The sequence below is a fragment of the Plectrocnemia conspersa genome, unplaced genomic scaffold (genome assembly GCF_051122295.1).
Source record: "Plectrocnemia conspersa isolate PC_06_02 unplaced genomic scaffold, ASM5112229v1 ptg000010l, whole genome shotgun sequence".
NCBI lineage: Eukaryota > Metazoa > Arthropoda > Insecta > Trichoptera > Polycentropodidae > Plectrocnemia > Plectrocnemia conspersa.
The window spans coordinates 17,023,797-17,047,970 of record NW_028277174.1 but is presented as its reverse complement, the minus strand read 5'-3'; the positions used below and the strand labels follow the sequence as shown (position 1 = coordinate 17,047,970).

General features: G+C 33.9%; 1 protein-coding gene across 1 annotated transcript in view; it reads right to left on the bottom strand.

Moving 5' to 3' along the window:
• Positions 1 to 1,949: 1,949 nt before the first annotated feature.
• Positions 1,950 to 24,174, bottom strand: part of ft (cadherin-related tumor suppressor fat) — a 252,843-nt gene continuing 230,618 nt past the window's right edge. The window contains exons 8-9 of the mRNA XM_088193971.1: positions 5,555 to 10,910; positions 1,950 to 5,303 (exon numbers count right to left, since the gene is read on the bottom strand). Coding sequence (XP_088050097.1) covers positions 2,654 to 5,303; positions 5,555 to 10,910 — 8,006 coding nt within the window. The 3' untranslated portion in view covers positions 1,950 to 2,653. The remainder of the gene's footprint in view (positions 5,304 to 5,554; positions 10,911 to 24,174) is intronic.

Below are 24,174 nucleotides of genomic sequence, written 5' to 3'. Positions count from 1 at the left end.
GTTGTGCGCCTGATTCATACTGACACTTTTCAATATATAGTAACATTGCTGCTGATTAACAATGTTTTGAATTTTTATTATTTTAATTTTCTTGTATATTTAATATTTATGTGTCTTTCAACAAACATATTCTTCATATTTTAGTCAATTATTAATAGAACAAGGCAAATCTTAAAAAAATTAAATATATGTAAATATGGCAAATAATTTTTAATCATAAAAATTAATGAATCGTTTATATACATACAATATAGAAAGAAAGATTTGAGTGAAGTATTTATATTAAGACCATTAAATAGAGTGGGATTAAAATTGTACAGTACAGAAATACTAATTTGAATTTTAGATTGATTTGCAATAACGAGTCAGTCTGCAAGGTGTCATGGCGGAGTGTAGTTGGATGAAATTATATTAGTCAATTATATGACTTAGATAAAGAGAATTGTGTTGAAAGTATTAAATAAAATATTTTTTTATTTTCCATTGTTGATGAAAGAAATACTAAAATGTCTATAGAATCTCATATCACAGAAACAAAAAGGTAAGGAAAGTGTAAACGGCACGTTGCTGATGAAAACATTTAGGTTGGTTTAAAAAATGTAAGAGCTTAGGTTGAGAGTAGGGATTCCAATCCCGGGCCAAAATTTTGATCCCGGGATTTCGGTATTGCAATTAGTCGATCCCGGGATCCCGGGACCAGTCCCGGGATAATTTTCATGTTATTTTATCGACAAAAATAATTTAAAATGAATAATCCAATATATTTTTACATCTGTTTTTTATAACGTACAATGTATAAAGTACGTATAATTTTAGTCTTGGACTAAAAATAGAAAATAATATAATAAAAATAAAAAAGGGAAGGTCTTATATATTTATTTGAGAAGAAAAAAATGAACTTTTGACAATGTATGCACATACCTATGTACATTCATAGACACAATTAATTGAAAACATTATTTTGAATAAAACTCACGAAGTAACATCAAAGCATCAAGTGTTTTATCATTTAGCCTTGATCTGATTTTGGTTCCTAAGCAGCCTGCTGCTGAAAAAGCACGTTCAGACTCACAGCCTCAAAAATTCACAGATGACACGTGCAACTCGCGCAAGTTTGTACACGAAATATAACGATGTTGTCAATAATAATTCGATTGTGCTTGATAAATCAACCAATCCGAAAAATTCGGGATTATGTTTTATAATCCCGGGACTCATCGGGTATTGAAAATCGTTCGGGATCCCGGGATCCCGGGATTCGGGATCCCGGGATTGGAATCCCTAGTTGAGAGTATTATATTTTCCTGATAATACTTAGATTTTTCATTCGAAAATTGGATTATGATTAAGCATGAATTATTTTTGTCCCATTTAACTACACTTAGGCCCCTGTCCACCGGTGCAAAAAAAACCGACTTAAAAAAATGTCACATGATCGTTGGACGGGAGTCGTTTCACAGTCGGATCATCGCAAACTGTGCAGTCTCGTCCACCTGCTCGACTGCAACGCAACCTTCGATCAACTCGCAAACGACCAACTCAGAAAGACTGGCTTGTTAGTTGCGTGTTGTATATTGTGCGACTCGAGTCAGACGCTCCTGCTATTTTTCATAATTCACTACACTCGTATAACAGTTTTTGAGTTTATCGTCGCAAGAGAGTTGTGTCAGTGAACGAAGAATGTGCAACGCAACTCTCGTCCAGCTGTTCTATAAAAGTTCGGTTGCAGTTGCATTGCAATGGTGGATGAAGGCCCTAATACTTTCTTATTATAATACTTTGTAAAAGTAAATTATTTTAATCACCAATGTATCTTATCTTCTTATCAGTATTTTCAGTCCATAATTTAGTTTATATTCAAAAGCTTACAAGCTAATACTGGTTATAATTGTAGATGTTTCTTATTATTTTTATTTAAATCAAGTAAGGTAGTAAATAAAACATTAAAATATATTATGACACATTTTATTCAAAATAATTATACAACATATAGTGTTCAGTCCTACCATGTTTCATGAAAACAGTCATGTGTTTATTATTTGGCACATAAACATTATTTCTATGGCATTAAAAATCAAAATATTGTAATGAGTATATATTGCTATGACACAGTTGTTTTAATAACAATTTTATGAATTTATGTTTGCAGAAAAAACTGCGTCAAGTGTTGATTTATCTATAAATTATAAAATTAATTTTTACTTGCAATAGGATCAAAATTTGGACAGTATACATTCATACATCACATGGTTAATTTCGTATAACAATATTATAAGAAAAATAATACAAAAATTAGAAAAAAATAATTAAAGAGTCTTAAAGTAACTCACATTTTTTTGTTAAACGCAAGTGGACAAGATTTATTTTAGAAAATTTATTTATATACAATGAGGTTCATTTTTCTACACAATAATTTGAACAATCCTACCTACTGTACAAATTTACTTAATACAATTTGTGACCCCTGTAAAGTCAATATGGCAAGAAAAGTATAAATTTACTCAATTTTTACGAACCTTGATACAAGGTCAAAAATCAAATAATTATCCTTGCAAAGCAGGGATTAAGGTGGTACATTTAATAATATTATTTACATAAGCATAATTTTTTATATAATTTCACTATTTGTCCATATAACACTAGTCATTTTTAATCAAACATATTCTTCAGATGGTTTAGGTCCATTGTTTGGAAGACGTAACGATGAAGGAACTCGACCATTCATTGAATCGGGTAATTCGGCAATGTCTTTAAATACACCTACTAAACTTTCAAAATTTGGTCCCCAATTTAAAAGATAGTCCCAACCTAATGCTGTCGACGCAGACGGTGACCCGTCGTTAGCTCTATATAAAGGACCACCCATGTGCGTTGAGAGGTCATCGTCTGAAGCTACTAATGTACTTAACGATCCTCTAAAAGATGAATCGAATCCATCATACGAAGGAGGCAACATCGGCGGTTTACCGGCACTCGTATTTCCACTATCGTTGCCTCTTCGATCGTCATCGTCTTGCTTTGAATATTTATCACCAGCTAAACTATTGTTATCGTATTCAATTTCTGAACATGTAAAACTGTCATTTCCACTTTCATCAGTTGTTGTTGAACTATGATTATCAGCCGTAGGGGAATGAAGATGCGGCATGTGATGCGATGGACCTGTACCCCTTGGAGCTTCACTACTACTTGAAACTGCGTCTAATGTTGAAACTAAACTCGATGTTCTCGGTCTTGAATTAAGCCTCTCAATTTCTTCAGCGGTTAATCCCATTGGACCTGAACCCACTGAACCTACGTGTGGAGCTTGGGGAGGCACACCTGGAGTTTTTCTGCTTGCGGAAGAACTCTGACCGCTCAATTGTGACATGACTGGACTATTTAAACTTCTTTCACTATTACTATGAAGAACGTCTTTTCCAACTCCACCAGAACTAGAGGTTGTTGCGAGTAATGCACTCTGTAAAGGCTTGCCAGATATATCATGTAATGTGAGTATACGAGGCTGTTGAGAACTTAATTCACTGCTCGGAGAAAGGCGAGCTAATGGTGTCGATTGATGAGTTCGAGGCCCTGACTGCTGTGATGGCTGAGGTGGCGCACGAGGAAAAGCTGTATGTCGATGTTGTTGAGCAGCTTGATGTTTATGTTGATAACTAGCGACTGGAGGAGGTGTCGCCTTGTACTTTCTGATACCGCCCGCTTCTCGGTATCCTTTATAATGATACACTATATCAATATCGGATGGTGCTATTGAACTTGCATTTTCTAAGTCGTAATGTTCTGGTGTTTCAGACATGTCCATACCTCCAGGATGATCGTGAGGATGATGGACGGAAGACGGCGGAGGCGGCGGATGATGATCTTCTCTTAATGGTGGACTTTTTCCAACGACTTCGCGCTCAATAATATCTGGCCGCTGAGGTCTTTGATGTTCAGTGCCAATGATCTCTCTCTCTTTATATTTTTTAGAAATCAATTCCGGACCGACGATATGATGTCCACCGACTCCTCGAATTACATCTCCATTTTCATTTAAATATCCAACATTATCACCACCGTGCAGTCCTCGGCTCATCACATTATCACCACTCGAAACTAAATTAGGTCCCATGATTGTTGTACCACCGTTTTGTTTAGAATGCATACCAGGTGTTTTTCCTGAATGACTGCCTGTCTTCTCCTTCTTTTGCTTTCTTAATCTGAATACTATGAACGATACTAATATTGCTACAATTAGAATAACAAAGAACACTATCACTAATGTTATTCCGATGCTTAACGGATCGGGAGCTTGAGCTGCGCCGATTCCAATGGGGCCGTGACATCCATGGAATAGTTTACCGTTTTGAAAGACATCATTAAATACGCTTCCGGATCCATTGAATGGCTGTATTTCATTATTTATGCTAAAGTTTGCAAAACATCCTTCAAAGTTGGTCGGGTTGGGACTTTGGTACCATTCTTTTCTTACTCCTCCAAGAGACATGACTGTCAAGTAAGGATCAAGGAAATCATGAACACCGGCCGAATCCAATTCATCACCAACTTGTATATTGTCAATCAAGAGTTGAAGTACACGATTGTGCGAATACAAAGTTACGTTGTGCCATCTTCCATCTGATATCGTGCTTGGATGAGATGCGGTCATGTTTACGGATATACTTTGTTTCGACGTGTATACTATTTTGCCTTCGCGCAGTTCTAATAAAGTGTAATGTTTGTTAGTTCCAGCGAATAAGATGATTCCTTCTGATCTTATTGTGCGGAACATTACAGAAATACTTTTAGCAGGTGATAATACAGGTACTGGTAAATTATTGTGTGCATTTGTTGTTGATCGTTTTTGTCTGTGATTGTACCACAAAGTAGATCCTTGATACAGTGATTCTAGAAGTTGCATACGTCTATGTTTTTCGGATATCATGAATTCTATGAAACCACCGTCGTTCACTGATATTGGTTCCAGTGAGTTTTCGCAATCAGGAGCAATCAGTTCTCCTCCGCACATGCAAGAAGCTGACTTCCATCTGTCCAAGCATGTTCCAAATCCACCGCATCCTTTGTTTTGACGATCACGATTTGAGTTACTGAAGCACGGGCCATTTGCTGTTCTTCCACAAGTTGAATCGATACCCCTGGCTGTGATGGGGCTGCTCAAGTTGAGCGCTCGTCCATTTACAGATACACTATGAATGCATCCAATTAAGTCGTCGGAATGTATCTGTCCTGGTCTTTCTAGAACTGGATCTGCATTGGAAAGTCCACCGACCAATAGTGGTTGATTGTTGAAATTTAAAGTTCTGTAAAAGAAAAATAAATATCAGTATAAGTAATAATTTAAAATAAAACATTTTTTTGCTCATAATTGTCAACATTAGATTATGTATCTATGTTAAAATAATAATTAATTTAATTTTCATTGGTGGTGTATCTATATTAATAATTACTGTCTAACTCTAAAAATAAATATATATTCGAGCGGTTCATAAACATTTAGGATTAGATAGTTTTAAATTTTTGTGTTATATGAAATATCAATTTTTATTCTTACCCAGTAGGTCCCACGTCATCGGCGTAGCAAGATGAATCTCCAGGCCGGCATTCTATACACATATCTCCATGATCAGAACAATGAGCAATGCTCAAGGAAACTACTCTTCCATTTCTTGTGGCAGTTATTTTATGCCACTCTCCATCCGATAGAGTTTCTTTATACCCAGGCACAGTTACTGAAGTGATGGATGTTCTAGCACCGCCAAATGAAAACACTGCATTTCCTCTTACAAGCTCGATTGCAACAAAGTCAGACCTTCCACCAGTTTGCAATCCATAGTTATAAATGAGCAATGAATCAGATTTTGTAGTGGCAAAGATCACAGATATATCATTAGTAGCTGCATCAAGCGCTGGGAACGTCATATAAGATAGCTCGTTGAATCCGAACGTAGATTTTTCACAATGCCTTCCATAGCGTCCATCTAAACAACTGCATTTGTATCCTGGTTTGAGACTGACACACAGACCATCATGAAGACATGGATTTGGGCGACATGAATCGGCGATGGCTTCGCAATGATTGCCTCTGTAACCGGGCCGGCAAAGGCAAAAGAATGAAGATCCATCAGAGCTTTCTCTGCAAGAACCACCATTTCGGCACGGATTTGTGGAACAAGCATCGCCTCTTTCCAATTCACACATCTTTCCTTCGCGTAACAATGAACAAGTACATTGAAAATCAAATCCTTGCCTTCTACATTTTCCGCCGGCTTGACATGGATTAGGCGAGCATGGATCTTGTCTTTTTTCGCATTTTGGTCCAGTGAATCCATCGGCGCATCTACAAGTGTAGTCATGACTCACTAAAGGCGATGTAAAGATCAGCGTTTGACTATCGGTGATACTCGTGTCTTCGTGAACTCTGATTTCTTCACTACAAATACCACCGTTTTGGCAAATTAACGATTGACAAGGCGAATATCCAATTTTGATTTGCGGTGTTTGTAAAAGCAAAATGATGGCTTCGTGCTTTCTATTCAATTTATCAAACACATAGCTCTTGGGTCTTAGTCCTTCTTGATGCTTAATCGCTATTGACAATTCAAGGCCTTGTTCTCGCTCATGTAAGCTATATAATGAAAGCATGTCATCCGAATCCAATCCATTTTTCATCAAATCTAATAAACTTCTATAGTAATGAGCTAAGAATTTTGATGCTGTTGTATTTTCTATTCTTAAAGTAACAGATTGATCGACCGTTGCGTTATCAAACGACAAGAACTCTACTGTCACTGTAGATATTACGTTGCTATGTTTACCGTCATTACCAGAAACTGATAGTGAATATCCCTGGCCGGATGTTATTCTTGTTGCATGTAAATCGCAGCCTTTAGGTACATGTAAAATGCCATTGGGGTTCAATCCGTTCAATATCTTGCAATTGTAGTCGCCGCTTGTATCTGGATCGTTTGGATGTACATCTGCAATCTTCCCGATAGGTAGCATATCGTTGAATGAATGGATCAATACATGAACTGAGCGTGGAGTCGATGGACTATCGTTCTGATCGAGCACTACGATCTTTATGTAATGTTGTGATTTCTTTTTAGGAGTACCACTGTCTTCGACTTCGATCATAATGTTCAACTCGGGTGTTATCTCTCGGTCTAAGCTCTTAGTCGTTCTGACAACGCCGGTGTGCTTCTCTATCGTTATTAACTTTTTATGCTTACCTCCGATTAAATAGTAACTAAATGGAGCACCATTTGGTGGTAAATCTGGATCTGTGGCCGATAGTGTCATGACACTTGTATTCGGAGGCTCGTTCTCAGTAACATATCCTACTACTTCAGCAGAATCGAACACTGGTCCATTATCATTGATATCGCTGATTGTTATCTTTACTGTGCTCGTTCCAGTTTGTGGTGGTAATCCGGTATCAATAGCGCCAACAATTAACGAGTACATAGGAACTGTTTCTCTATCCAGTTGTGACGCTGTTTCAATATCTCCGGTTTGTTGATCGATCTTGAATGCTTGATTTATGTTTCCTCCGATTATTGAATAAGTGAATTGATTGTTTTGTGGTCGAACATCTTTATCGATGGCTTTGACGGCCGTTACTAAAGTTCCGTGCGAAGCACCTTCCGATACGCTTGTTTCGTATAATTTTTGTAAAAATTCAGGGGGATCATTGCCATCTTGGATTGAAATAATAACTTGAGCTTCATCAGTGTCATTTCCTCTTATACCACCAGAGTTCTTTGCCATTACTGTCAATACAACTCTATTTTGAGTCTCTCTATCTAAATTCCTAGAGACTATGATTATCCCTGTTTCTGAATTAATACCGAATCCTTTATCGTTGCTGGAACCGACAAACAGATAATAAACTTTGCCATCTTCACCAGAATCTTGATCGGTAGCTTGGATCACACCAATGCTTGTACCAACTTCAGCTGATTCAGACACATCAAAGTGGAATACGGATTGAATAAATTTAGGATAATATTCATTGACACCAGTGATATGTATTTCTACTTTTGTCGATCCGTACATCGGTGAATCAGGATTGGCCGCTACAATATCTAATGTGTATACATTAGATTCTTCAAAATCAAATACAGTTTTCGATGTGATTCTACCAGTTTTTTGTTCAATATCAAATACATCTTTTCCACTACCTCCGACAACCGAGTATTGAATGATTGCATTTTTAGGTGAGTCTTTATCTGTAGCTATAACGTTATACACAAAACTATTTGGAACTGAGTTTTCAGCTAAATATGCATGATATTCACTTTGATTGAAAATTGGTGCATTATCATTGATATCGATCAATATCACAGTTAATTTTGCAGCAGTGTGCTTTGATTCAAAACCTAAATCTTCAGCAGTAATGTTAAGGTGGTATTCTTGAATTATATCATAATCTAAAGATTGCAATATTGTAACTGCTCCAGTGATTGCGTCCACAGCGAATTCTTTACGTTCATTACCACTTGATATTCTGTATCGGACCATACCGTTTGGACCGTCGTCGTTATCAGCCGCTGTTACGGTCAGTATCGGTGTTCCCACTGGTTCATTTTCTGGCACAATAACTTGATAGCTCGTGGCTGTGAATACTGGTGAGAACCTATTTTGTCCCGTAACAACCAACGTTACCAAAACTTCATCTTGCTGTGGAGGCACGCCTCTATCCACAGCTCGTATGCGTAATAGATAAACTTTTCCAGCACCCGTAAATGGCTTAGTGACCAAAATCCATCCCTGTGATTTATCAACCATGAAATGATCTGTTCCATTTCCTCCCACTTGTATATAATCAATTTCTGCATTTACTCCAAAGTCAGATTCATCTTTAGCTGTTACTTTCATTATCCTTTGACCGATAACAGCTCCTTCGGGAACAGGTGATAAATATTCCCTCAGATCAAATTTAGGAGCGTTGTTATTAGCATCGACGACATTTACAGTGACTAAACATTCTGATGACATTGGAGGTTTGCCATTATCCGTCGCAAGAACTACCACTGAGTACATGTTCTCCGGAGATGATTCTAATTGAGTTTGTTTGTATTTCAAAGACCTTTTGCTGAATAGTTCACCAGATGCTGGATCTACAGTGAATAAATCAGAAGGTTGTTGTAACGAGTACGATATTACTGAGTTTGGTCCTTGTTTATCTCTATCGGTGGCTGTTACTTGTCCTACAAATACAACATCTCTTTGTAGCTCCGGGAAATTGAAACTGTAATATGAATGTTCAAATTCTGGTGCATTATCGTTTTGATCTTGAATAGTGATAGTGAGAGGAGTTTCAGCTCTCCATGCTCCGTCTACAGCAGTGACTTTCAAAAGGTATTCGTCTTGTTGTTCTCTGTCCAACGGACCTGCGACTGTTACATTCCCACTCAACGGATCAATAACGAACTTCTCTCCTGGATTATCAGTAAAACTGTACGTAGCATTTGCATTTTGTCCAATGTCTTGATCTGAACTCGTAACTCTAATGACGAAAGATTCCATTTCTGCATTTTCTGTAACGTTCACGCTGAACAATCTGGTGAATCTTGGAGGATTATCGTTTTTATCTAGAACTGTAACGACCACAGAAGCAGTTCCTGTTAATTGAGGAGTTCCGTGATCGATAGCTTCGACTACTAATTCATAAAACGGTATGTCTTCTCTATCTAAGCGCATGCTGGTGAATATTTCTCCTGTATCAGAATTCAATTCAAATGCTCCTTCATAATCGTCTACTAGTTTGTAAGAAATTTGTCCATTTTCATTAGAATCAGCGTCGGATGCGGCAATTTTGGCGACTAATTGCGGTGGTGGTTCTTCTTCTAGCACTGAAGAATTATATAGAGGACTTTCAATAACAGGCGCATTGTCGTTAGAGTCCGTAACGTTGATTTCGAGTTCTAAAACTGTACGCAGTGAAGGATTATCTGAGTCTCTAGCTTCGATCCAAACTTCATACAGAGGCAGAGTTTCATAGTCCAGTCCTTTTCCTGTTACCAAAACTTCGCCGGTTACCGAATCGATTTTTAAAGCTTCTCCGACATTTCCGCCAGCTACAGCATATTGGATGTTTCCGGCAGTTCCTTTCTTTGGAGACGTGGCACTGAGTTTTGTGACGAGTTTCCCTTCGTCTACGTTTTCTTTCAGAGTGAAGTATGTCTTGAGAGACGAAATGAAGCTTGGGAACATGTGAGCCGATTTCAGCATGATAGTCAATTCGGTCATGGCGTATTTAGGCATTGTACCATAATCGGAAGCTCGTATGGAGACCTTAAATACTTTGTCGCCCCTGTTACCATTCAGCTTGAATTGATCCGAAGCTTTGATTACGCCAGTTTCTTTGTTGATGATAAACTGAGACTCGTTGGGTCCGCTCAGAGAATATCTGATTTTACTGTTCACTCCAATGTCTACGTCTGTGGCTTTGGCTCCGAAAACAAACTGTCCCGGTTTAGTGTTGTCCGGTATATTGACTAGGTAACGAGCGCTGCTAAACAACGGCGAATTATCATTTTCATCCAAAACTGTTATAGTCAGGTTTACTGTGGTGGCTCTCGGGTCAGTGGCGGAGCAATCTTGGGCCATTAGAGTCATGTAGTACTCGGCGGACTCCTCGCGATCTAGGCTAACAGCTGTGGAAATGACTCCGCTGTCTTGATCGATATAAAATCTGTCCACTTTATCGCCCAAGAGGCTGTATCTTATTTTAGAATTGATTCCGGCGTCTTTGTCCGTGGCGACCGGAGCTAGGACCATTGTACCAGCTGGCATGTTTTCCGCAATTGTGGTGCGATAAGATTGTCTCGCAAATTCAGGACTGTGATCATTGACGTCTTGCACAACAATTCGCACAGTTCCAGTGCCGGTCAAAGGAGGTGAACCTGGAAATAAAAAAAACATACGTTAATAATCTATATATTTTAATTTATTAGAAAATAATAATTCATTAATTAACACAATAAGTTGAAATTTATAACATATTAGGTTGTTTCATATGAAGTGGCCGATTTTTTTAGTGATATAAGAAACGCTTTTTATTCAGAATAGGTTCTATTTGACATCTGAGAAGTGATAATTGTATATGTGCCCTCCAATTGACCAAAATTTGGTTTGAATATACTTTGGCCAATACTGTAAGGATAGCTATCATATTTTTAAAATATAGTGAAATATCGAAGTGCAGATGAACTATCGAGCAATATGCGAGATGTGACATCTGTCTGTACTTCTTCTGCTTATTTTCCCCTGAGAGTTGAGTTGGCTTAGTTTGTATTTTGACTTGACCTAATGAAAGTTCTACAACTATTGATTTTAGAACTATCATTAGGCCAAGATAGGTTTACTTAATTCGTGTAGATTAGGTTTGGGTTTGACAGTAAATGTACGTTTCGCAACTGTCAAATTGAGTTTCATATACATTTTAGAGCAGCATATAATTTCACTAGCGCCTATCAGTTAAATTATATTTTCGCTATTAGAAATATATATTTAATGGTGAAAATGTATTTGGACTTCATTAGTGAAAATATAACTTCACCAAAAAATACACATTCACTTTAACATTTATACATTGCATGTAAGTAAACAATGATAAGTATGTATATATTGTTACGTGTGGTATAGTTAAAAGCATATAATTTTACTAGCACATGCCATATAAATTAATTTTTCACTAGTCAAAATATACATCTCCTGGTGAAACTGTATTCCGATAAAATTTCACTGAAATGACATATTTTAAAAATTATTTTTGAGATAAATTCGTGACTGTTTCTTTTTAGATTTTCTTTATGGGATAACCCGAAAATTTCTGGTTTAGAATCAGGGAAGTCATTTCAGTTTTTTTCTAGGGGGATGCAAAAGTTGGCTAGTCAGTGGTCGTTTTTTAATATTTAATATTTCAATAAAAATTGTAATATTTCATAATATGACATGCAATTCTTTAGCCAAATTCAGGGGGGGGGCATATGCCTTCACATACCCCCCTCCAAATGACGTCCCTGTCGAAGTCAATGGTCCTCTTTAAGAACGATTAATTACTGACACAGGGAATTAATAAAGAACATACTTCGAAACGTTGCTGTTTTTGCCTTTCGGTTGGTTCGTGCTGTACCCATTTGTTCATTTTTTACACATTTTTTATGACCTCCAGATGTCGTGAAATTGTTGCAGGGAAAACCGCAAAGTCTGTTATGAGTATCTGAACAGTTGCTTAATTAGCTTCAACAATGTTTTGTAATATTTTTTTATCAACAGCAAATGGAGGTATTTCACTTGGCTAATTTTCAAGGATAATATCTCCAGTACAAAATTTCTCCATCTAGCGCCTTACAGTTATCTGACTAACAGTACCTTCGCTAAATCCCAAATTGCTATTTTTCTGGGCTTGCACCGTGTTATGTTTCATTTTGAACTCGTACAAAAAAATACGTACATCTTTTGTCGTCACCATAACGTATAGAAGCTCGAAAAACCAAAACTAGTCTGATTATAAGCAAGAAAATAAAATAAAGAATACAGCACCCTTCGTGAAATAAATATGGTTATTTACTGCAAACGTCTTGTTCCAGTTACGGTACTTTTTCGACTGAGTAAAAATCGGCCACTTGATATAAAACAACCGCATAAATGACTTATCTATCATAAAGATTTACTTCATGGCTACTAAATAACCAAAAAAATATTATAAATGTACTGTTTTATAGTTATTGACTATTTTGTTGAAGTGTTTGAAAAACAATGAATTTTAATGACGATGTTTAAAACTCAAAATCTTACGGTAGAACAAACAAATTATATAGTTTTTATAAAAAAAGTTTACCATGTATTTACTGTAAGAGAAGCAGTTTTTTTTAGAAAGACACGATCTAGGGCTAAGGATCACCGTGTCAAGTATTAAAAATTATTTTGCAAGAGTTATTGAACCATGGACTTTCACTGATCGATACGATGAGGTGTTCGACCCTATTATGGCGAATTTCGATCACGACTAATGTGGCTATGAAGTGAAGTAAAATTAATCATTCAACAATTAAATATAAGTTACCGATTCAGAGAATGGTAGAAAAAGTGTTTCCAAGAATATTTTAAACTTTAACTCAGCCCTCGCGTTAACATTCAGACGCCTTGAACTCTTGACTGACAGCCAACACGTCTGGCAAGAGTTTGATGACAGACACATTACCAAGAAATGCACTGCGCGTTCGACGCGTGAATTCCAAATCTATTTATCTGACCAAACTTTGGTCGTTCGTTAATCTGGCCCGGAGCATTTGTCAGTACTGTTTGCTTTGCTGACTGACAAATTTATTGCGGCCGATTCGTTGGGAACGCGAAATCGTTCGGTGAAAACCCTCCAAAATAATAGACAAAAGGCAATAAAGAGTTCTTTAACGTCTCGCGTTACTACGTGCCTCCAGTAACATTTTTTTCCATCATCACTCCTACACCGCAGCGCAGTATCCGTTATTACACATTTTGGCGTTGGATGATTTACATTCCGGGTGTTCGCAAATCACAAAGGCCATTGTTGAATTGTAAGTTGTGTCTTAATATAATATGTGGACCTATATTTTTTTCTTAGATAATTTATTATGTGTATACATAATAGAAATATTCGGACTAGTTCGATTCGAAAAGTCAATAAGTTTATTTATTAGTCCATTGTTTATCGCGTCACATATCAGACGATACCCCGAGCAATATTACATTGTGTGTATTTTTTTAATGTGTTAAAAAGTATAACATATCCTGTTCGTAACTCGATGAGTACTAAATCGTTTTCCGCTAGTTCGATATTCTACATCAACTATCATAAATGAGAAATATCACTTTAAATATGACTTTAATGCTTTATTGGGAAACAAATTAGTGATTTAGTTATAATTTTCAAACGTATAAGTATGATCATAGCAGTATATGTAATCACTTTGAGTTTTAAAAAAAATAAAAATAAAACCTAAACTATGTCTGAGCAAAGATACTTAATAGAGATTATTGAAGTTTGAAATAGGAGTGTAATTTTACATATAAAGCGAATCTTTATGGCAAAAGTACTGTTGTATAGTGTTAGTTTGTAAATATAATTTGTTGATAAAATACGTAAAAAAAAATATATAATATTTTATTATTTTCATTATGAATAATTAAAAGTCTCACAAGTCACAACAATGATTCCATATATCGTACATCGAAGCACGTTCACGGTGAATTCTCACGGCCTTGCAACGCGTTTTCAGAATGTTTAATCGCGCTACAAGAATTATTTGTATGCTATCTTGGATTGTGTACAGACACCAATTCGTACGTGCTTTAATAGAGATGACCGCTGTCATCTCGCAACGACTTTTTGGACATCAATGTATACTCACTACACTACATTGTAATGTTTCTACAAAACATCTAAAGGATCCTTATTGTTATTACTCTGTATATGCTATACCATAAAAACCGAATATCAAAATTTGAGAATTTGCAATTCAAGAAGCAGTTGCCTAGTCGCGTCATTCGCGTTCCTACTGCGTAATTTTCTAGGATTATGACTTATAAATAATTCAATTGACATCAGATCATTTTATGAACGATTTAGGAGCGCTGGTCTTTGATCATCCATATAGAAAAAAGGCGTCGATGGATGCGATGTGGGCGCGTGACAAAATTTTTATGATTTACTTCTAGTGGCGCCATAAGAGTGGCGTCTGAGGATTAAATTCTTAAGAAGCATTTTCTCGTGTTATAAAATATTGCATGAGGCGATTCCACGAGAGCTTAGCTGATTGAGCTTGGGCAATAAAAAGCTCAAACGAGCGAAACTATGCGATTTCCTGTTGGTAATGCTAATATATAATATTTAAAGTCGGGTTTTATACGGATCATATTGACGGTGATAAATCGTTATATTGCTATTTTCTATAAGTTTTTAGTAAATAATATAGGTAAACAAAGTCCATTACATTGTGTAGCCCAATTGTTTCAATATTCTTATCTGACTTATTTATATTTTAATTTTATCAAACTTAAGTCAGACATATACATTATAATATATTCAAAACTAAAAGTCAGTAAAGTCTCTAATTATTGACTAATCATTTACAATTATACCCCATAGTAAATACATGTAATATGTATGATATTTAATATTGAAACTATTTAAGCTAACGAAAGTAAGGGAGTAAGTTTTCACATAATAAACTAAAAATAAATCAATATAATATAGATGATACAGTTCGAATATATTATAACATCAAATTTAGTTTAATTAATATACAATGAATATGCTAATTTTAATATATTTATTGATTCAAACTCTTAACTGAAATATATTTTATTGCTGTACTTAACCGATATTAAAAAAATATGATACCAATACGTCATTTATTGGCACATTAGACGGCGTTAAACGTCTCCGTAACCAGCTAGTTATATGCATGAAACAATTTATCATCGGTAATACCCGGGGTTCGCACGCACCGACGCCCGGTTCCCAACAATCTTGATTGTGGGATTCGAACCGAGAATTACAATTAGCTCCGGCAAACACCTAGCCACCTTTGAAAAGTTTTTTATTTTCAATTTTCCACCTTGAGGTCTGCGAAAGCCCTGAGGTACCTACATCAATAGGTACATAGAATAAACACAGGTAGCACCGACACGTACGTTCAATGCCTATCTATGATAAAAATGCAAAGAGAGTATATTGTAATAGGTATTTACATTTCTACAGTGCATACATATGTATGTACACATATAAACTATCTCGGAGGGTTACTCAGTGGCGCGATGAGCACGCAGCGAAATTAACGAGTAAGTTAACAGTCGACGGATTTATGTGAGAACGTGTTAACTGGCCGCTATAAATCAATAGCAGTGTGTAAAAGTGAATTTTTGCTCGGCAATAAATAATTGAGCATTGTCTAGATTTTTTTAAACACCAGTAGCTGATTTTTATTGTAATAAAGCAATAATGTTAATTAGCCAGAGCGATGTTCGGGATGCAATAAAATGCTAAATTTTGGCAAAGATCGGCGGATGTTTTCGCGTGTGAATTGATTATCAACATAAATTGTGGATGTCGTATATTATAAAATGTTTATTGTCACTTTTTATAATATTAAACCGGTAAGGAAAAACTCAATGGAAATATGATAAAAATTCATAAATATTGTATTTAGTCAATGATAAAATAAGAATATTATTAAAATGCTAACTTAACTTAATTAACGTGTAAATTATAAGATAAACTTAAAATTCACATTAATATCTATTTTGCTAATTATGTAAATTTTAACTATTGCAGTAAAAATTTGCATTTCTTGTTACCAGAACATAAAAAGCTAGTAACTTATACAGTTATAAGTAGATAATATAAGTATGATTGCTGTTTTAATGAGTACCGAGTACGCGAAAATAATTTCAAGTAGCATTTGCACTAAACACATCAAAAAGAAAATTTATTTTCCAATTAGCTGTCCTTATGTTATTATTATTTCAATGAGATGTTGCAGATAATTAATTATGGAAAATAACTTTAACTTAAAAATAAATACAAAGAAATTTCACCGGTAAAAACTTGAAATATCATAGCTAATACAAAACAGTAAAAGGTAGATCGCATGAACTCACTAAAAAATTAGAACATTTTAAAACTGATAATGATGATTAAAGCAAAATAGAAACACCCTCGGTATATAGCGATTCAATCTGCAAGGTGAGCTCATGGAAAATATTGGGTGATTTGGACTGATTAAACATCTTCTTAAAATTTGCTTTAATTACTCCGCAAACATCTTTAACGCTTTATTATATTTTGTGCATAATATACTGCAGTTCTAAAAATAGTATTAAAGCCTGATTTTCAGTTAGAGTAAATAATATATTTTAGGTTACTTTTAAATGCGCCGAGCCGTTGAATTCCTACACAACGCGATACATCATTTAAATTACGCTTTTAATTTGCAAAATTTTCGCATTAATTATGCGTAGAAAATCCGGCAAAGTTTAACATATTTTTAATGTTCGTTCATCGATCAAGAAACTCCAGACGTTCTTCGCTGCGTCTTAATAATAATTGAGAATATTATCAAAAATACATTTTTTTAATCGTATCGCGGCCGTTGTCAAAATTTTTAATGGCTATAATAAAGGGTTGGGGATATTTAGGAAGACGCCGATCGAAAGTCCCGAGGCGTCGCGGTGCGCCTTACAATGTTGATTATGACCACCGATCACAAATTTATCAGTATCGATCGTTCCACCGAGATCTACAGTAAAGATATAAGCCAAATTTTTATTAAGGGTACTGCGAATTTTTATTTTATGCAAGGAAACGCGGAGCTTTATATCTGTTTGTTCGTTTTTAAACAAAAAATATAGGAACATAAATTGAGCTCTCAAATTCTTGGAACGCTGAATCATTCACTATAAAATACAAGTATATTTTTTATAATATTACATATATATATTTTAATAAATATATATTTGCATAATGTATCATAGTAAAAAATGTTTAATTTAATTAACTTAAAATATTCAACGATGTTTATATGGATTGTCAAATTAACTAAAAAGGCTATTCATACTGTATTTACAAACAGATAGGAAAACTTACAACCGATTAGCTACATTGTTTACGACATTAGTATAAAACCATTTTCGTGTCGATTATGTTAATAATCTCTCGGCCGAAGTGAAAAAACGGTATACATTGATAATGTGTGTGCAACTGTTAATAATTCCATCTGGGATTATAGACGAGAGTGGTTCTTTCTGGTCGGAATGAATCGGAATTAATCATACGTACAACCGGTTATTTAAACATAATTAATTAGGGAAAAAAGTGGACATTAAGCAGCGTTTAATTTGCATAATTCAACATCACACAATATTTCATTCGTAGAAATGCCGCGTACCCCGCAGTTTCGATATGGGTCGTGTTCCTACGACTCTTGTGACTAGAAAAATGTACTGTGATTGCTCAAAAAAAATTTATGGGATTTGTCAATTTTATACAACATATTATGTATATTATTCAATAATTTATTTATACAATATTACGGTATTGTAACTATTTTTCTGACATTTTATGTTAACACATGCATAAGTCAAAGAATAAAACTAATTTGCTTGCATATTGAATCCGCATATGAAATAAAATACTATAAGTATTTAATTGTTGATTTTCTCAAATATATTTTTAGCTTTTTATATCAAATTACATAAATCTCTAAATATAAATAGCATTGATTAATGCGTTTAAATAATCTCATATAATTAAAACATATTTTAGCCACGTTGAATTTACATCGGAAATCGTATTTTTTTATTTCAATAACTCTTGCTCACAATCCAAATGTTTCAAACGAAATAAGAGATCTAGCCAGGGGCGCATCAAATGAAAGACATTCGATTTGGTTATTAATTTGTTTGTTTTCCCTTTGTCCAGGGGCGTAAAATCGCGGGCTTTATTCGCAAGAGAAGACACCTGTGTGCTAACGAGTGGCGTCGCGTGATAACCAAATAATATATCTATTGCTTTTAATTATTACGCCCGGCAAGCTTTTGTGAGCGACACTTATAAATTTAACTCATGGCACGCGAATATCGACCCTACGGCGTTCGTTCTTTTGCTTTGATGAAATCCGTTGAATTTATGCGATATGGTATCATAATAAAATATTGTATCGATTAATGCGATTGTTAATTTGTTATTGTCGATGCTTCGATACTATAAGATCGTTTGAACGAAGCTAATAAATACATATGCATAATGAGGCGATGAATCAAATTTGAGGCAAAATGTTGCCTGTTCATTTAATATGTCGTAGAAATTATATTATCTATTAAAATAAAAAATAACGTGTTAAACTAGTTAAAAACTTAAAAAAAAACATTATTCATTTAAAGTCTATTTTTTTTTTAAAAAAAGAGACTTTTAATTTACCCCAATGCATCACGGTAGTGATGCATTGGGGTAACCTTATGGGTCACGATGGTCTTAATTTAATTTAAATATATTTTTTTTGCAATTGTAGCGCAAAAATAATGCTGATAAAATATTTTTTGGGATAGGTTTGAATTTTAACTAAGATTTAACTTATTCTAAAAAAAGTAAAATTTCTATATATATTTTTTTATATACAGTAAAGAAGTCATACAAAATAGACATATCCACATTGTATCTAGGCACATATTTTTACAGTAAAACGACAATATAGTTTTAAATCTATGTTTAAGGTAAACGCATGTGATGATTTAGAATATACATTTATCAAATATGATAGTATTATTATTATAAATAAAAATATTTCATCAGGCAGCTTTTAAATAGGCAAGTTAAAGTTACAATTATATTGAACTTGCAAATTGCTCTAAATAAAAATAATTTATGGATAAATGTATTTTTCTCAGATTTTTAACTACTGGTTTCATAGATGCAAATTTTCACTAAATTTTTGTGTAGCAAAAATAAAATATATATTTGTCTGATATCGATTCACAAACATCACAGTTATTTTTTATTAAGGATTAGGGAACTTTTTTCAGCTCTGATTCCAAAATATACGTGTTTAGATCGATATTAGACCGTTAAGTATATTAAAGAATGTTTATAACCAAAATAGTTTAAAAATCAATTGATATTGCTGGTATAGATAAATACATTAATTTTTTTTCTGTATTGAGTAATTAGTTTATTTTTGACACAAAAACATCAAAATTTATTTTCGAGATTCAGTCAATTTTGTTGTTTGTTTTTATGTTTGTTAATGTTGTTGATAAGTTGTTGCAAAATACTGTACATTTTTTATCGCATCTTTGTACACAGTTTTAAAAGCTTTTGTAGTTCTTAACATACAAAAATATGACATCTGTTTGTTATCAAATTTAATGAACAAAGTTCAAGAAGTGCTTCTGCCAATTCTTCAGGCATTTCTGATGCAGTAAAATTTCCCATTTTAATGAATCTATCACCCAAATCAAGTAACTGCTCTTTGAATTAAGTAAAGTGTATTATAATTTTATCTTTGATTTAAGCAAAAATACATATCTTTACAGTCTTTCAATAACAAATCTCATTAGATATGTTGTATTATACTTTCTTCAATATGCATATAAGCTTTGATCTAAGCACCGATATTTTTTCCTTAGCTTTAATGACGTTTATATTTTTCCATTGCAATTCATTGTTCAGTACATTCACTTATCAAAAATATTAGTTAAATATGAGAAAAATGCAATCCAGAATTTTTTTTTGAGTAACCATAAAAATTGCAAGTTCAGTTTTAAGAGTCCACGCTTGCATCAGAACATTCGCGAGAAAGTCACCTCAATTCTGTGTTATAAAGTAGATCTGAATATTCACATTAATAATATATAACAAAAATAGCATTTGCGTCCAAATTTATATAAAATAGTACATTAGTTTATTTCATTATCCAAGTTTTCCGACCACTGTTTTATACAGAAGCTAGTAATCGCTTATGTTTTTATCTCACTGCATCTTTATCTATCTAATTGCAACAAGACATACTTCTTGCCATGTTCATGAAGTATTGAAGTATTTAACTTTCATATTCGATTAATACAAATTTCAACCCAGACCAACGCAAATTCCCCTCCGTCGCGCGTTTCAAATTCGCATGCAAATTTCGCGCAGGTCATTTAAACCGTTCAACAGCAACGTCCCGCGCATTAGATCTACATGGACTATTTTTTTAGTCTAATTTTTTTTCACAGCACGATCGTTCGCGGAACACACGATCCATCACAGAACGATCTCGGTACCATCATCCAAGAGCGAGAGAGCTCTTCTGGTCGTGTTGTAGATAGTATGACATCGCGTGTAAAGTGGACGATGCGTAAATCAACCGTCGGACAAATGTACAAATAAATCAGTTATTGGTCGGGGGGGCCTTCGGCCGACTAATGAACCGGGCCTCAAAATGAATGTTTTAATTTATCTTTTGTTAGAGGCCCCGGATGGCGGGCCCGCTTTTATAATTTTCGCCAATCGAAACGGCTCGATTAATCGGACCGCGGCTTCGTTCGTTTGTGATACTATTTATTATGTATGTTTTGTAATATGTGGGCATTTGTTGGATTATACACTAATTTGCATGAATTTTAACTTTGAAATAACATATTTAATTCTAAAAAAGCAAATTAAAAAAAGCGTTAACTTTGAGAAACAATGTTTTTTACCAATTACGTTTACAGAAATGTTTCAACATATAATATGTATAAAGAGATAAAATTAGTTGTTTTCTCAAAGCAAACAAATCATAAGATCATAAACTAGGTTAAATTAAACAAATTGAAATAATAAGTATTGTTTCCGTATCTAAATTGTATACTTAAATTAAAAGTGGATCGTTAATTGCTATCATAGGAAATGGAAGTTAATTAAGTATTTGTAATTTAATTTATAGTTAGGAATTGCATTTTTTATGGATTTGTATGAAACCTTACGGAGAGAACAAAAACAACATATGGAGATGGATAATAATTTGAACCTGTTAGACAGCGAGGGATAGCTTATGGTAATTTTATTAAGGATGTTCCATTTTTTTGCGGTTGTCGCACGATGTCAGCATGACAGACAGACGACGCCCTTGAACATCTGTCGTACATTCTGTCCGGGAAAACTCGCGTGATGATCGTTCACTAGGAAGTGTACCTTCGTGAGCCTCGGCTCGCTTTTAATCTCATGAGATCGATAAATACTTGAAGAAGATAAAAAAACTCTATCCTCTGATCTCTTCTTGGCGCCGCGAGATTCTCGACTGCTTAGGAAATATTTACTTATGACTGTGGCAGTATAATTACACGGTTTGTTGTGTCACATGTGAAAAAAGTAGTATTTGCGATTCGTAGCACGCGCATCTATAAAATAATATAGCTCCTGAAAAAATATCTATATCTTTTATAGGACAGTCTGTATAAGGCGATGGAAAGATTCTTCTGGCGTTGTCCAACTACCGGTTTTCGATTAGGTAATGTGTAATATTTTATGAAATTATTGCGAATGGATCGGACATAAAAAAGTTGTCGATTATAACGCATTAACATACGAAATTTGCCGTATATCATATTCATAATGTATACGAAGGCGTGTTAATAAACGAAATAAATTTAGAATTTAGCATCGACGCTTCTAATATTAGGGAAATACATAATGTAACGACCGCTAATGGCTTTGCCTTATTTATCGTACGTTTTTATGGTTGAATCTTCACGTAAGTTTGAACAGACATTTTTGATTGTTTGTATATGATAAAAGGAAAAAATTAGGCTTGTATCATATATATAATTTTATTATCGCGATAGCAAAACTAATCATTTGTATAATTATATATAATAGAATAGTCAAATACCCCTTATTTTATTGCTATATAATTTAATTTACATGTTAAATTTATTGCCATATAAAAGTATTTTACATGACTACACGACTATGTACGTGCAAAGTTTTCTGATGTAGGACCATTGTAACGATACTTATGTTTGTTCCAGGTCGAAAACATTGCGTTGTGTCGAACACTACCAAATTAACATTTTGGGCGAAAGCTCCATTTTGAGAAAATATATTTTATATTTATTTTTATCAAAAGCTTTAACCGAACAGGCAAAAATTAGTTCTGCCTTAAAATTTCCAAAATATTAATCTTGACCTTTGTCGAGATTATTTTTAAATGAATATCATCAAAATTTGATCCTCTAGCAAAGAAAGCTTTATCCAAGAAGAGTTTAAATATAATATTATTATTTTCATCATATTTTACTTTTTACAGAATATTAAAAAATATATCACAATTGAAATATTTTCATATTATTTAACAACTTGTATTTTGGTAATAAAAACATAATCAATTTTACAAGAATTTAATATTATTTTTAATGTTCCTAAGTATAGTAATTTTAGAACAACCACTTTCTCAATTGTAACGTCTAGAATTAATGTCAACATGCATGTATTTTATTGTTGATTTATTTACTGTGCAGAAATGCAGAAATTTAGAGCAAATGCGGTCTTATAAAATCAAACAAATCTGTTAAGAAAATTTGATTCTTTTAAAGCTGTGTATTTTAAAGCTATAATTATCATAAAAAATACGTATATTATTAAAACAAAAACTAGATAAAATAAAAGAACCAAAGACCTGCTCTTGTAAAGATTAGTTCAATATTTTTTCTGTTTTATTTTTATTTGCTTTTATTAGATTAAGTTAATTCATGTCAAATTACAAACATTTAATAATACTTTTATTTCATTTAAAATATATAAAAAAAAATTTACATACCTATTTACTAATATTTATAATATGTAAGGCTACTATTAAATATAATAATTGTGATAAGGTTCATTTAATAATGCGATTATGTTAGTACAATAATTTTCATGTTAAACGAAACACTTATTTTGATTGGAACTTCACATAAAACGCATCATCTTTGTAATTTTCAAGAAGAAGACAATAAACCTTCGAATACTCTATTTAAAATCATACTCTAGAACTAATTTTTAGCTATGATATGATAAATCAAAGTGTAACATTTTTGGACTCTTACACGTTTATTTAAAAATAATAATATAGGGTTAAAGGTTATTATTAAAATAGAATAAATATCGTCTATAATGGAAATTACAACATATCTTTCGACAAGTTGCAAGTTGCAACCTTGTGAAAAATCATGATTTCTTAATTACATAGCTTGCAGTTTTTGTGATTGTTTTTATAGCGCCGAATCCGGCGGTAATGACTTCTGAAGTAAGTAATTGTTGGTTAAATAATTGATTAAGGTTTTGTTGTAAATCATAATGGCTCTTAAAGCGTCCAATAAAAGAGTTCAGCGGACACGAATAGAAAAGACGGGGACAGGCGGGCTTATGGCACACACAGACGCCGACTTTTACCTATACCGTACACACACATACACGTAATAATTATAATTATATAAAGTGATGCAGCACTTTCCGACCGAGATGACTCCGAGATAAAAATCTGCGACATTGTCGTTATTTGGAAGTGAATAGTCTCTAAGAAAAGGCGTCGCGCCTCAGAAATAAAAAATCCAAGCTCAGAAACATGGCCGCCGTTAAATAGAGTCATCAATCCTGAACTTCCTGGCCTTTTTTATTTTTATTTTTTG